Raw genomic sequence first — 14,965 nt, 5'->3', positions numbered from 1 at the left:
GAATAGAAATAATTTTAAAATAAAAAGTAAATAGAACTGTAATAATGAAAACAAGTCTTCATATTTCACTACACAGATTTCATAATACTTATTTTAATCATACAGTGGAGGTGTCAATTTTTTTTTTTTGCCTCCAGGGTTATCTCTGGGTCTTGGTGCCTGCACTACGAATCCACTGCTCCTGGAGGCTATTTTTTCCTTGTTGTTGCCCTTGTTGTTTATTGTTGTTGTTAGTATTATTGTTATTGCCGTCAATGTTGTTGGGTAGGACAGAGAGAAATGGAAAGAGGAGGGGAAGATGGGGAGAGAGAAAGACAGACACCTGCAGACCTGCTTCACTGCCTATAAAGAGAACCCCCTGCAGGCGGGGAGCTGGGGGGTCAAGCTGGGATCCTTACGCCGGTCCTTGTGTTTTGTGCCATGTGCTCTTAACCAGTTGTGCTACCGCCTGACCCTTGAGGTGTCAACTTTTACATAGGTAACACCTTCAGTGAAGGTGTAAGCAGGTTACCTGGCTAGTTCTGTACTTAGCTAGTTGGTTAAGTAGCCTCCCCAAACCCATGTCCCCAGGCAAGCCCCAGGCCAGGGCCAGCCATGCAAGCAGACCTTCTTCAGGCCTGTGGTCTGAGGCCTGCTGTGTTCACTCTTCTCTGTGCACAAGGTATTGCTTTAGACTGAGAGTGGGACATGTAGGAGAAATGGAACATCAGCTCATGAAAATTGAGATGTGGGAGTCAGGCAGTAGCGCAGCGGGTTAAGTGCACGTGGTACAAAGCGCAAGGACCGGCTAAGGATCCCGGTTCAAGCCCCTGGCTCCCCACCTACAGGGGCATCGCTTCACAGGCAGTGAAGCAGGTCTGTAGGTGTCTATCTTTCTCTCCCCCTCTCTGTCTTCCCCTCCTCTCTCCATTTCTCTCTGTCCTATCCAACAACGACAACAATAATAACTACAACAATAAAACAACTAGGGCAACAAAAGGGAATAAATAAATATTAAATAAATGTTAAAAAAAAAAAGAAAATTGAGATGTATAGAAATACATAAAAGCCACTCTCGTCTTCCTCCCTACCCTGCTTCAAGATTTCCTTCTACATTTCTGAGCATGCTGGTGCAGATGAAGGTTAAAAGGGAATCACATCACACCTAGTTCTCTCTAATTTAAGTTTTCACTCACAGTTACACCTTGCACCTTTCCACGTACCTGTATACACATATAGATTAATTATTTCCAAACAGCTGGCAGCATTTGCCAGCTGCAATGAGCATCTTTTATATGTCTGTGCGCTTGTACAATTAGTGTCAGGTAAATGTTTAGAAATGGAGCAGATGGTTCGAAGAGAGCACACATCAGAAGTTTATAGGTGTTACTCAGTTGCAGTATCAGATAAGTGTGATCCACTCTCAGAAGGTAACTGGCTAGATGGGAGAGAGTACCTAGCAGTTAAGCAAATGACTGTCATGCCTGAGGCATGAGAGGTCCCAGGTTTAATCCCCTGTACCTGTGCAGTGCTTTGGTAATAAATACATAAATGACTCCTATAGTGTCCATCTGGTTGAGCATACATATTACTATGTGCAAGGACCCAGGTTCAAGCACTTACTCCCTACCTGCAGGGGGGAGGCTTCTCAGGCAGTGAAGTAGGACTACAGGTCCCTCTCTCTCTCTCTCTCTCTCTCTCTCTCTCTCTCTCCCCCCCTCCCTCCCTCCTCTCCTCCCCCCATCATTTCTCAATTTATCCCTATCTTATCTAATAATAAAAAAGTAACTGATTCCCTATTCTCCCCTGCCTACCTCCCCTCTGTAATCCTTGTGCTATCTTTACTAGCTAATATCTAGAAGAAGCAGTACTGCCATCCCTCCACCCTCATCCCAGCAGGTGCTGTGATTCCTGGCCAGCAACACTGACTGCCTGGAGCTGCCCTAGGAGACCCTAGGAGACCAAGCCCTGGCTGGAAGGCAAAGTGTGCTCCTTCCTCAGCCCACTCCACACATCCCAGAAGAGAGAAGGGAAGCCTGCAGATGGGCTTTTCCCACTCTGCAGTCACTAGCCAGAGTGACAGCAAGTGAGCTCCATGGCACCGAGATAGACGGGGCTTCTGGGAGCATCTGCCAGTTGAGCATTTTCAAAGCTCATTGTTTACTCTGAACATCTGTCATTTTGTTGATTTTTTTTTTTTTTAAGATCTGCAAGGTTTATGGCTTCTAACTTCTAAAAGACAGAGACCCAGAATGATAAGAAGACCTATGGTATGAAGTTAATGCCTAATTTTTAAAAAGTCACTTGTTTTTGTTGCTTTAAAAAAATTTTTTTTTACACTGAAGCAGAGAAAGAGTGAAAGAATCCATAGTACTGAAGCTGGACTTGAACCTGGGTAGCACACACTACAGAACAGCACACTGTCCAAGTGAGCTATTTCCTAGCCCCTGCTAGGTTTTATTGATTATTTACTTTTATTAGTGACTTAATATTGATTTTAAAAACTATAAGAAATAGGGGTATAATTTCTTATGGTTTCCATCACCAGAATTCTGTGACCCCATCCTCTCCATTGGAAACTGCAGTAGTTCTCCCAAAGTCACCCATAGGGCTGATTCTCTCTCTGCTTATCTGTCTGTCTGTCTGTCTATCTATCTATCTATCTATCTATCTTTTTTCATTTTTTCAATGGTCCTGCCTTCATTTTCTCTCTTTTTATTTTTATATTACAGAATTACATGTCAACAGGGATTTGAGTCCACACCATTCCCACCACCAGAGCTATAAATCTTCAGTCTCCCCACTGCAATCCACCACAGTTCCCCTAAGGTTGTAGACATGGGCCAACCATCTTCTCTACAACTATCTGTCCACATTCATACATAATTGCCCATTTTTCTTCCTGATCCAATCCTCTCTTCCATCCCAAGCCACTCATGGCAACCTAACTACCTCCATATGTCCCTCTCCTTTTCCTTTCTCTCTCTCTCTTTCTCTCTCTCTCTCTCTCTCTCTCTCTGGGTGCTGATGGAGTTGTTGTGTCCTGGACCCTCACATCTCCAGAGCTGTGGTCCACTAGGGAAAGATAGAAATAGGCTGGGAGTATGGACCAACCTGTCAACACCCAGGCTCAGTGGAGAAGCAGCTACAGAAGCCAGAACTCCTACTTGCTGCTCCCCAAAACCAACCTTGACCCATACTCCTAGCAGGGGAGAAGTGACAGGATAAAGATAAGTGGGCTCTGAACTCCAGCTCAATTTTCTTTCTAAGTCACCAGTACACCTATAACTACTTTGGGGTGTCTTTCCTTTTTTCCTCTTCTCTATCAGAGAAGAGGAACAGTGCCTGGCTTCATCTGGTATTTTCCAGATTTGCTTCCCTTTCAGTGATGGTATAAAAGTAAAGATTCCTGGTGATAAATGTTCCAGGCCCCAGTGTAATTGGGGTTCAGAACTTTCTGGTCATCTTCCTCTAGCATTGTTTTCCTCTGGAAGTATGGATCAAAATTCTTTTGGGGGTGCAGAAAGTGGGAGTTCTGGCTTCTATAACTGCTTCTCTGCTGGACATGGGCATTGCCTGCCAGACTTTTAAACCAGTTTGTATCACTAAGCAGAGCTATGTCTGAAGTCCTTTATAAAAAGTCATAATACTCCTTTTTAAAAAAAAAAAAAAAAAAACTAAGTCTTTTTAAAATTTTTTATTTTGATCAGAGAGAAATTGAGAGGGTAGGAGAAGGAGAGAGAGAAACACTTTTTCATGGCTCATGAGCCTCCCCCCATGCAGGTGGGGACCAGGGGCCTGTAACTGGGTCCTTGTGAATGGTAATGTATGCAGTCAACCAGTTGTGCCACTTCCTGCTCCCCCATAATGTTCTTTAACGTATTTTCACAAGAAACCTGTCAGCTTTCCTCTTCGACCTGGCACCCCAGATAAGACATATAGGCTCATCTGGAGTAACAGTGTAGTGGAGCAGGAGACTCCCGTGTTACCCTGCCAGCCTGTTTCTGTCCCTTTACTGATGAAGTTAAAGCCCAGGAAAGTTAAATGAATTGACAAGCTCTAGGAAGAAGAAACTCAAAAACTTTTAAACATAGTTCTACTAAAGCAACTCTTGTCATTCCACAGTGAAATGAAGGGTGTAGGTATGTAGAGACAGAGTGGAAGAGACCACAGCACTGAATCTTCCTTCAGTGTGGTGGAGGCTGGGCTCAAACCCTGGGTATTGCACATGGCAAGGCAATGCACTCTCCCAGTGAGCTATTTTGCCAGCCCAGGAAGTGAAATTTTTCTAATATCTGTAGTTGAAGACTGAGTAATCTTATCTGACAGAGCTCTTTTTTTCCCTTTTAACTTCAAATATAATTTCTTTTTAAAATTCTAATATGATTCTTTTTTACTTGTCAATATTTTTATTAGTGATTTGATATTGATTTACAAAATCATAAGATAACAGAGGTATAATTCCACACCGTTCCCACCACCAAAGTTCTGTGTCCCCATTCCCTCCATTGGAAACTGAACTAGTCCTCCCAAGATCACAGACATGTGTTAACAATTATTTCTATATCTATATTCTTGGGACTGTGTAAGAGAGCTACGTCAAGAATTTCAGCAACACAAAACAAACAAACATGTTCTCAATATTCTTTCTCTGTGTTTCTAGTTTCCGCTTGTGGCCGACTTGTTTCATGATGACAAAGACTCTGCCACTGGCACCACCGCGTCTGGGAAAGGCTCCTCTGCCAAGATCCATGTTCGTTCCGCCAGACCCCCGCTGAAAGCCTCCAACAAGGAGCACAAGAAAACCGTGGGCCACCAGGTCAGCCCTAGCTTCAGCCCTTTAGGAGAGGTGACATCACTGTAGATGACACTGTAGAGTCACGGATACAGGACACCCAAGTAGGTCAGCTTTGGGGAACCTGTCTCCCAGCCCAGGCATTCTGAGCTTTCTGAAGAAGGGAACTCTAGAGCCTTCTCTGGAGAGAACAGACAAAAAGAAAAAGGATGACTGTCCCAGAGACACCATTGAAATCATGTCATGCCCATGGTAGGACCATGGTGCAGGGCCACAGACTCCTATGAGAAGGGGAAGGTACTAGAAGTCTCAGGAAGGGACCAGGGTTCATAAGCCTAAGACCAGAGCACTGAAAAACAACAGCGGGCCAGGTAGTGTTATACCCAGTAGAACACACACAGCTGTTGTGTCCCAGAAGAAGAGCCTTCTGCCCAGACCCCAGCAGTTACCAGCCTTTCTGCTGTGCTAGATTCGCCTTATCTGGGCATAGCACGTGAATGTAGTTATCTTCAAGATGTCCAATACCAGATGCCAAGCTTCTGGGACCTCCAATTTAAGAGTGACAGAGCTCCATTCTCAGTGGTCAGCCCACATCTCAGAGCTCTTGTCCTGTGTTCATGTCATGCTGTCTGCAACCTTGGGTTAGCCAACATCGATTAGAGAAACCCCTTAAGACTATAATACTAAAGGGACTCAATTTGGGTCATACAGCAGATTAGAGATGCCAAAACCAGGGTAGGATCCCTTCTCTGAATTCCTTCCCACCGTCTCTATTAACAGCGATAATCAAAACAGTAATAGTACCAACAATCCAGGGCCCAGAGGGTTCTTGATCTATTGTACACCCACCGTTTGCTAAAGGTGACTGACCGGGCCCTGGATCTTGCCTCCTAGTTCCGCAGCTCCCTGCACCTGCTCATGGAGACCCTCAACGCCACAACACCACACTATGTCCGCTGCATCAAGCCGAACGATGAGAAGCTGCCCTTTCAGTAAGTGTCTGTGTGCACTGGAGTCCAGCATCCTGTGCCTCCTTAGTCTTCCAGCTGCAGGAGGGGTGGGGCAGAGTCAGGCACAGTTTCTCGGGAGCTCTTGTCTTCAGCAGGATGAACACATAGAATGAATCCTTGAACATGATTCATTTACCAAGCAAGGGTCTGCAGACACCAGTGAGGTCTCTTCCATCTGCCGTTGGGGGACACAGAGAGGATGAGAAGATCTGGTTCCTCTGTCCCAGCTCTCGTACTACACGGCCACGAGGACTGCGTATGCCTGAGCCAAGCAGAGAACTAATGGCTACCACCAAGTGTAGACGTGGGTGTGTCTCACAGTGACTGTCCAGTTCAGAGACAGGAGACTCTGTGGACGGTCAGGAAAGGCCTCTTGCATAGAGAAAACTTGATCTCAGATGACGTGAGGCCTGAAGGGACCCACAGGTAGCCCTGTTTCTTGTGTCCTGGGTGTCCATGCCACCCTCCTTCCTCTCTCTCCAGCCCCCTCTGTCCAGAGTCTACCTCTGTGCCTACCTGGATGATCTTTCATTTCTATCCCTGCCTCCTAGTTGACCCCACCTCAATCCATAGAATATATGTCTTCAGCATCTTTGTCCAAATCTGGCTTCTACCAATTTCCAGACCGCTATGCTTGCACACCCATTGCAACTTCATTGATTGTCTTACATTTAGTATAGGGGCTTGAACCCCAAGCCCCTCATTACCCACCCCCCAAAATCATTCCTTTCACAGTAAGTGGCATAACCATTTCCCAGCATCTTATCCACCCACCACACTTGGTTTTCTTTTTGTTGCCAGCACTATAAATCCACTGCTCCTAGTGACCATTTTTCCCCATTTTATTAGGACAGAGAGAACTTGAGAGGAGAGGGAGAAAGAACGATAGACACATACAGACCTGTTTCACAACTTGTGAAGCAACACCCCTGAAGGTGGGGAGCTGGGGCCCTAAACCAGGTGTGCCCCCCACACTTCATTTTCTAAACTAGAAACCTTATTGGCTGACCTGGGATCACTACTATTCACAGGTGACTGAGAAACTGACTTCTTCACTTCATTTTGCTGAGCACATATATTTTACATTTCTTTTTCTTTTTATTGCAGGGAGACAGAGAATTTGAGGGGGGGCTTCAGAGAGACACCTACAGCACTGCTCCACTAATTGTTAAGCTTTTCCCTGGCAGGTGGAGCTTGAACATAAGTGCTCAAGCAGGTGGCCACCATGTGGCCCCTGTTTTCTTTCAGTGAGAGAGAGACAGAGCACTGCCCAGCTATAACATATGGTGGCGCAAGAAACAACCCTGGGCCTCAGCACCTCAGCTGTGATCGTTATGCTGTCTCCCCAGCCCTGACTTTTTCATTTACTTTGAATCGCATTCACATAACCTTAGGTTGCAAGTGGCTACTATATTAGCATAATTCTTGATTTTCCTCCTTCCCTCCTGCCCTGTGTCTGGCGGTTGTCAAAGCCCCTTGAAGTCTACCTGAGAATGTCTCACACTGGTCTCCGTACTATCACTTTGTCGATGTTTTTTTTAAAAAAATTATTTATATTGGATAGGGATAGAGAAACAGAGGAAAGAGGGAGATAGAGAGGGAGAAAGAGAGAGAACTGCAACACTTATGAAGATTCCCCCCTGCAGGTGGGAACCAGGGGCTTGAACCTTGAGCATCATAGTATGTGTGCTCAACTGGGTGTACCACCACCCGGCCCCACCTTGCTCATGTTTTGACCAGAACACTACTCATCTCTGCCTATTGGTGGTTTCAAGGATCTAACCTGGAGCCTCTCATCTAAGTCCTGTGTGCTACCACCATGCTGCCTCCCCAGCCCTTTTTTTTTTTTTTGACTCCAGACTTATCACTGGAGCTCAGTGCCAGCACTATGAAGCCACTGCTCTAGTGGCCAGTTTTTTCCCTTTTTAATTTTTATTAGATAGGACAGAGAGAAATTGAGAGGATGGGGAGATTGAGGGAGAGAAATATAGATACCTGCAGACCTGCTTCACTGCTTATGAAGTGGACCTTCTGCAGTGGGGGATTGGGGCTCGAACCTGGATCCTTGTGCTTGGTAATATGTGTGCTTAGCTGGGTGCACCACAGCCCAGCCCTGTCCCCAACTGTTTGCTTTCAGCATCTCTCCACCTCATGCCTGGAACATGCCCCTGAGTTCAAAGCCATCTTCTGCTCCCTTTTGCAGCCTCGTCATCGATTCCCCTGGACCACCCACACTTGCTGCCTTTGCCCAGAGGAGTTGCTGCTGCTGCTGCTGCTGCTGCTGCTTCTCCTTCTCCTTCTCCTTCTTCTTCTTCTTCTCTTCCTCCTCCTCAATCTCCTCCTCCTCCTCCTTCTTTTAATTTTGGGGAAGAAATGCTTTCTTCATATCTTTCTGATTTCCTTTTTTCTCCTGACATAATTTCTCTCTGTGAAATAATTTGTATTGACAGCTCTGACTCAGTGTATATCTGATCCGACCTTTGCAGTTACTATCTTTTAATAAAACCTGACTTCTGCTCAGGTGGGCTGGTGCTGAGAAAGGTCAGAGAGACAGCACCGGCTCTGCCCCCCTTGAAGCGAGCGGATTGTTCACTTTCCTCCCTTCTACTAAATTTCCAAGACATGCTTGGGAATTCCCTCTGCATGGCATCTGTTTCCCAGCTGCTTCCAGAAGGAGAGGGATGTCGGGGAGGAGGGCTGGGGGGAGCATGTGTGAAAGATGTAGGTGTGGGAGCCAGATGGTGTCACATTGGGTTGAGTGCACATATTACAATGTGCAAGGACCCAGGTTTGAGCTCCTGGTCCCCACCTGCAGAGGGCAAGCTTTTCAAATGGTGAAGCAGTGCAGCAGGTGTCTCTATCTCTCCCTCTCTATTTCCCTCTTCCTCTCTGGCTCTCTCTATCCAATAAATAAAGATAATAAATAAATGAAAGTTTTAGAAAAAGAAAGTCTTAGGTGTGAAGGGCAGGAGCAGCGTGCTGGGCTGGGAGAGGAAGCTATGGTTGAGGGCCAGCACTGTCCCTGGCTGCTACAACCTTAGGCATTTGTCATCAGAATCTGGCATCTGCCTGCCAGGGGCTGGGTTCTCCTGCAGTCCCCACCCGCTTCCTGCCCCCTAGGAGTGAAGGTGCTAAGAACTTTCAAGTTCTAGAAGCCCATTTTTCTAAAGACTCTTCTTTGCCTTAAGGCAAAGTCTCTCCCAATAAAGAAAGTAGGGAAAGTACTGGACCAAGTCAGAAAACCTGGATTCTAGTCCAAGACTTACTGTTGATTACCAACTAGTCCTGCAGTCTTCAACTCAGTTATCCATCTGTCCATTGTGGCTGGAAAATGATTATCTTGGGGTGGGGGGTGTAGCCCATTGGGTAAGTGAGGTCCTGTTGTTAATCCCTGGCACCACACCTAAAATAAATAAATAAATAAATAAATAAATAAATAAATGCAGTTATAAGGGTGATGCTGGTAAAAGAAATAAAGAAGTTAACTGATGAGCTTATTTATGAGAAGTCAACAGATGGATGTGCTATGTCACTGGTATTAATCTAGAAGGCGAGGGCTGTGCCCCTCCTCCACCCCCCTCCCCCCAGTCAGCTCTCTCAGCCCCCAGTCGGTGCTCTCAGCCCCAGGGTGTGTGTGTATGTTGGGTTGCTAATGTCTGAGCATTGTAGGGCCTGAGCTCACTGAGGACATGGCTCATCTCTAAGAAGAGTTCAAGTTCTTCATCTGCATGCCTCTTCCCTGTCAGCTGCCATGATAGCAGTTAGCCATGGGTATACTGGATGCTTTTTTAACTTCCTTTGTCTCCCATCAAAGTACTAACCAGGCCCAACCCTGCTTACCTTCCCTGATCACATGAAATTCCACTACTTTTGTGAGCCAGTTCACTTAATCTTGTGACACTATAATGGGTAGCTGTGCTCATCCCCATCTTATACATGAGAAGACCCAAGGAGAACATGTAATTGGCACACACAGCTGACAGGTGACCACAAATCCGTCCAAACTGAAATTTGTCTGGACTGGATTTAATCTTTCCAACCCCTAACCCCAGACCATGTGTAAGTATGTTTAAGGCATGGAATCAAGACGAATGCTCATGTGGGTTGAAAAATGAGAAGGTCAGGTAGCACAGTGGGTTAAGTGCACGTGGTGCAAAGCGCAAGGACCAGCATAGTGGGGGTTGTATTGTTATATGGGAAACTGGGGAATGTTATACATGTAAAAACTATCATATTTACTGTTGAATGTAAAACATTAATTCCCCAATAAAGAAATTAAAAAAAAGGATCCTGGTTCAAGCCCCTGGCTCCCCACCTGCAGGGGAGTCGCTTCACAGCCGGTGAAGCAGGTCTGCAGGTGTCTTATCTTTCTCTCCCCCCTCTCTGTCTTCCCCTCCTCTCTCCATTTCTCTCTGTCCCCTCCTATCCAACAACAATGACATCAATAATAACTACAACAATAAAACAATAAGGATGACAAGAGGGAAAAAAATAAATATTAAAAAAACAAAGAAAAATGGGAAGGAAAGGAGGAAGGAAGGGATTCTGAGAGGGGGCAGAATCCAGGTGTTCAGCGAGTAGGGAGGAGGGCTACCAGGTGAGAGGACTGCCCAGGCCTCATGCACAGAGCAGGGATGCGGCACAGCTGCGCCTCCACCCCCGCCCTTGAGCTCACGTGTGCCTGCTTACCTGCGGCGCAGTGCGGAGAGATGTCATTGTCCTTGTTCTCCTGGCCTGTCTCTGCTGGCATGGTCTCTCACTGCCTGTCTTGTTTCTTTGCAGCTTTGACCCCAAAAGAGCAGTGCAGCAGCTCCGAGCCTGTGGGGTGCTGGAGACCATTCGGATCAGTGCTGCTGGCTACCCATCCAGGTAAGCTGAACCCCTGCCATGCCCTCCTGGGACATCCAGAAGCTGGGCTCCCCCAAGAGCCTGACGCCTGATTATGTGCTGTCAGTCAGGAACTGGTCCTCCAAAAAAAAAAAAAAAAAAATACCCAAGACCAAAGACCCAACTGCATGCCAGTGACAATGAGGGCTTCAGTTGGTCTGCATGGGAAGAGAATCCACAGTGATACCCCGTTGGTCAGCTTTTCATATTTCAAGTTGTCACTGGTCTCAGAGTGAGCTAGCTGGAATTGGGAGGAGGTCTCTCCTGATATAGCATCCACCTTTGTCTTTATTGTTTTGTTTTTGTCTTTTTATCTTACTGGCTTTCATTATGGTGGAACACAATACAGCATTTGCCATTTTGGTTCATTTCAAGCATACAGGGGCTGGGAAGGTAGCATAATGGTTTATGCTGAGCCATCAGATTTCAGGTTCAAGTCCACCAGCGTCACCATCAGTCAGGGCTGACCAGTGCTATGGTAAAAATATATAAATTAAATTTCAAATTTTAATTTGTTTTAAAATTTAGATTTGTTTTTAAAATTTCAAAATGTAATTTGTTTTAAAAACAAATAACAATAAAATTTAAGTATGTAAATACATTACATACCTATACAAATTTAAGTATGTAAGTACATTCATATCATGTGTACCATTATCAATTACTCTTTTTATCTTGCAAAACTGAAACACTACACCCATTGGCAATTATTATTTTACTTATCACACATGAGAGAAATCAGAGCACCACTCTGCAGTACTGGTTACTGAACTGGGAACCTCAGGCCTGCTAGGCCAAAGCTCTTCTAGTCGAATCATTTTCCCAGCTTCAGCAGTAACTCTCCCCCTCTTCCTACAGCCCCTGGCAACCACCACTTTTGGGGTAATTGTCTCTGATTTTGACAATTCTAAGTACTTAGTATAGGTAGAGTTGTACAGTATTTCTGTCTCTGTGACAATTTTATTTAATGTTCTCGAGTTTCTTCCAAGTTCTAGCACAGGTTGGATTCCCCTCCCTCTTTAAGGCTAAGGTTTCATTCTGCTTAAAGACCATGTTTTGGTTAAATGTTTTCCTGTCAGTGACTTCTTAACTTTTTAATAAAGAATCAAATCTGTGGTCAAAGGTAGAATTTGAGTTTCAAAACAGCTGTCATGTTTTAATTTGCATCACAGATAAGCCACTGAGCCCACCTCAGCATCTGCTGAAACTTTGCCAATACAGAGTTCACTCTGAACCCTTCTTGATGTGCAGGTGGGGTTTAGATGGAAGCCAGCTAGTTCTTGTCAGCGTCTACTGGGTACCAGCGCCATGCAGACCCCACGTAGCCTTCGTGAACTGGAGCTGGCAGGACTTTGTAGCAGCCTGGCACCTGTAGTGTTTTCCACAAGGACTCTCCTAAGAAGCATGTGTGTATGTCAGAGGTGGAAGGAAACGGATGCAGGACAGGCCTCCTGCCAACCTCACCTGTGGTTGAGGAGCATTTCCTTGGCAGAGGTTAGGTACCCACAAATAACTCAGCCACCCAAGCTTCTCACAAGTTTCAGATCTGAGAGAATGCATCCAACCTGAGTTCTAGACATGGACAGGGGAGCTAGAGTGTTCCTCAAGCAGCCAGCTCTAGTACTGCTCTTGCTCTGGCATCTTCTAAACTCTTGAAAAGATTTCTCTAGTTAGCCATTTTTCACCTAGTGTACTCTCAAAACCCCACCCCAACCCATGTCATAGGTTAAGAGGTCAGTAGAATGGTTTATGGCCGCCATCTTGTCTTTAGGAAATAACCTGGCTAGGAGAAGACCATCTTCTGGCCATTCTGGTGGTATAAGGGCATCCTATCTAGGTGTGGGTGCATTCTGCTGTAAAATACACTTTCACAGCTGAGACCCAGACAGGATGTGAGCTGCTCAAGATTATAGTTGGGTGGTGGTTGGGTTGAATGGCATATAAATGAAACTGAGGACTGTGTGACATGTCTTCAAGGTTCCTCTAATGTTGTTGTGTGTATCAGAAATTTATTCTTAGACCAGCAAGTTAACTTACCTGGTAGGGTGCCTGCTTTGCCATGCAGGAGATCCAAGTGGCACCCCTCACCCCCTACTGCTGTAGTGGGAGTTTGGGTCCTATAATGTTTCTCCCTCTGTTTCTGTCTCTCTCTTTAAAAATATTTTATTTACTGGATATAGGCAGAAATCAAAGGGGCAGGGGAGGCAGGTAGATAGGGAGAAAAAAAGAGAGAGAAAGAGAGACCAGCAGCAATACTTTACCACTCGTGAAGCTTTCCCACTGCAGGTGGGGACCAGGGGCTTGAGCCCAGGTCCCTGTGTGAGGTGACATGTGCTTTCAACCAGATGCACCACTGCCCAGCCCATCTGTCTGTCTTTGTCTCTTTCTATCTGAAAAAATTATCCCAGAGAGGCAAAACCCTGGCTACAAAAACAAAACAAAAGACAAAATACAAAAAAAAATAAGTAAAGCACCTTTATTCCTGTAAAGTGCTGAATACTTTTTTATTATAAAGAAGCACATTTTATTGTGCCCACTCAGCTGTAAATAGCCATCTGAGTTATTTCCACCTTTCAGTGGTATTAATAATGTTACTTTTTTTTTTTTTGCCCTTCTCCTACACTGCTAGATACTGGCAGTGAGCAGGCGTCTTCCTGCCCACATCAGTCAAGTGTTGTCATCTAGACAGACCTTTATCAGACTATAAAGGATTGTGGTGGGACTCCTCTGACAGTGCTCCTACAGCCCTGGGACTAAACTAGACCTGAGGCCTGGTGTAAATTTGCTTTCTGCTCTCTCCAGATTGCAAAATCAATGCCAGGTGACAGAGATATAAAGGATTCTGGTGGTGAAACCCAGGGATTTTGAGTCTGGCCTCATTCAAATGTCAGCTTACGTTCCTTGGCTGTGTGATCCAAGGCACGTAAAACAGTCTCTCAGAGCCAGCCTGGGTTCCCTTCTCACTAAGAGAAATGATGGCTCTCACATCATACTGTTTTGGTGAAAGAGATAATGCATTTAGTGTTCTCAGTTCTCAGTACAGGGCACTCAAACATTTAACAAAAGGTTTCTCATCCAGGTGTGAGCACAAAACTGCATTCCTGTGGGTGTAATTACCTGGGTAGAACATGTCCATTCTCAAAATTCCATGTGTGTGTATGTATGTATGTATGTGTAGCCCCAATGTGTCTGATGACCTCAGAAGCACATTCTGAGGTTCCCCAGATGCTCTGTGCAATTGAAGTAGTTTTTCAACATTTCCTGGGGTTCACTGGGCAAGGCACCAGCATTGCCATGCATGCAACCCAGTCTGAGTCCTGGCATCACAGAGGAGTATCACGATATAAGTATAGCTCTGGTGTTGTTCCATCTCTCTGTCTCTCTGAAAAAGTGGCCTGGGAGTTAATAATAATTAAAAATTACAGAGTAGCTGGGAGACAGCATAATGGTTATGCAAAAAGACTTTCATACCTGAGGCCCCGAAGGTCGCAGGTCCTGTCCTCAGCACCACCACAACCCAGAGCTGAATAGTGCTCTGGTGAAAAATAATAAATAACCAAATACTAAAATTAAATCATAATAAAATAAAAATGATCTGAATTCTGCTAAAACTCCCTGGAGGGGAAAGGATCCATATCTATTTGGACAAAATAAGTAGGTTCTGGGGGTTCATCTAGTCCCACCTGTAGTCTCAGCTGCTGACTTTGGTAAATGACACATAATTGATGTTAGTGGAGGCTTCTCAAGTGGAAGGAAGACCCTCACAGCTGTATCTACCAGGGGAGCAGGAGCAAGGGAAACAGTGAGATATTTCAAGGCCGGGAGATCTTTAGTGCCTTTCTCAGTATACAAGGAGCCTCCTGTTTAACAAGGAACTTGTTTTTGTCTTGTTTTGTTTAAGGCAGATCTATTTATTAGTGATCTAGTATTGATTTACAAAATTATAAAATAATAAGGAATATAATTCCATATGGATCCCACTACTAGAGTTCTATGTCCCTATACCTTCCATTTTTCACAAGGTCACTGATATGGTCTGATCTTATACACAAACACATACACATACACATACACATACACATACACATATACATGTTTTCCCCCAATTTTTTCAACAGTCCTGCCTTTACTTCCTTTCTAAGTCACAGCTATTACTACTTCCCCATATCTTTCCTTTTTCTGTCTTCTCTCTCAGATAAGAGAAATGATGCCTGGCTTCCTCTGGTGTTTTCTGGATTTGCTCCCCTTTCATTGATGGTATGAAAACAAGATTTGTTCACCAAGAACTGATGGA

The 14,965-nt window shown here is 45.0% G+C and overlaps 1 protein-coding gene across 1 annotated transcript in view; it reads left to right on the top strand.

Annotated features, from left to right (window-relative positions):
* MYO5B (myosin VB) overlaps positions 1-14,965 on the top strand; it is a 195,103-nt gene that overhangs the window by 100,426 nt on the left and 79,712 nt on the right. The window contains exons 15-17 of the mRNA XM_060172332.1: positions 4,643-4,798; positions 5,669-5,766; positions 10,567-10,653. Coding sequence (XP_060028315.1) covers positions 4,643-4,798; positions 5,669-5,766; positions 10,567-10,653 — 341 coding nt within the window. The remainder of the gene's footprint in view (positions 1-4,642; positions 4,799-5,668; positions 5,767-10,566; positions 10,654-14,965) is intronic.

Source organism: Erinaceus europaeus, chromosome 15 (genome assembly GCF_950295315.1).
Source record: "Erinaceus europaeus chromosome 15, mEriEur2.1, whole genome shotgun sequence".
Lineage (NCBI taxonomy): Eukaryota > Metazoa > Chordata > Mammalia > Eulipotyphla > Erinaceidae > Erinaceus > Erinaceus europaeus.
The sequence above is the reverse complement of the archived record's forward strand: the minus strand, read 5'-3'. Positions and strand labels throughout refer to the sequence as shown.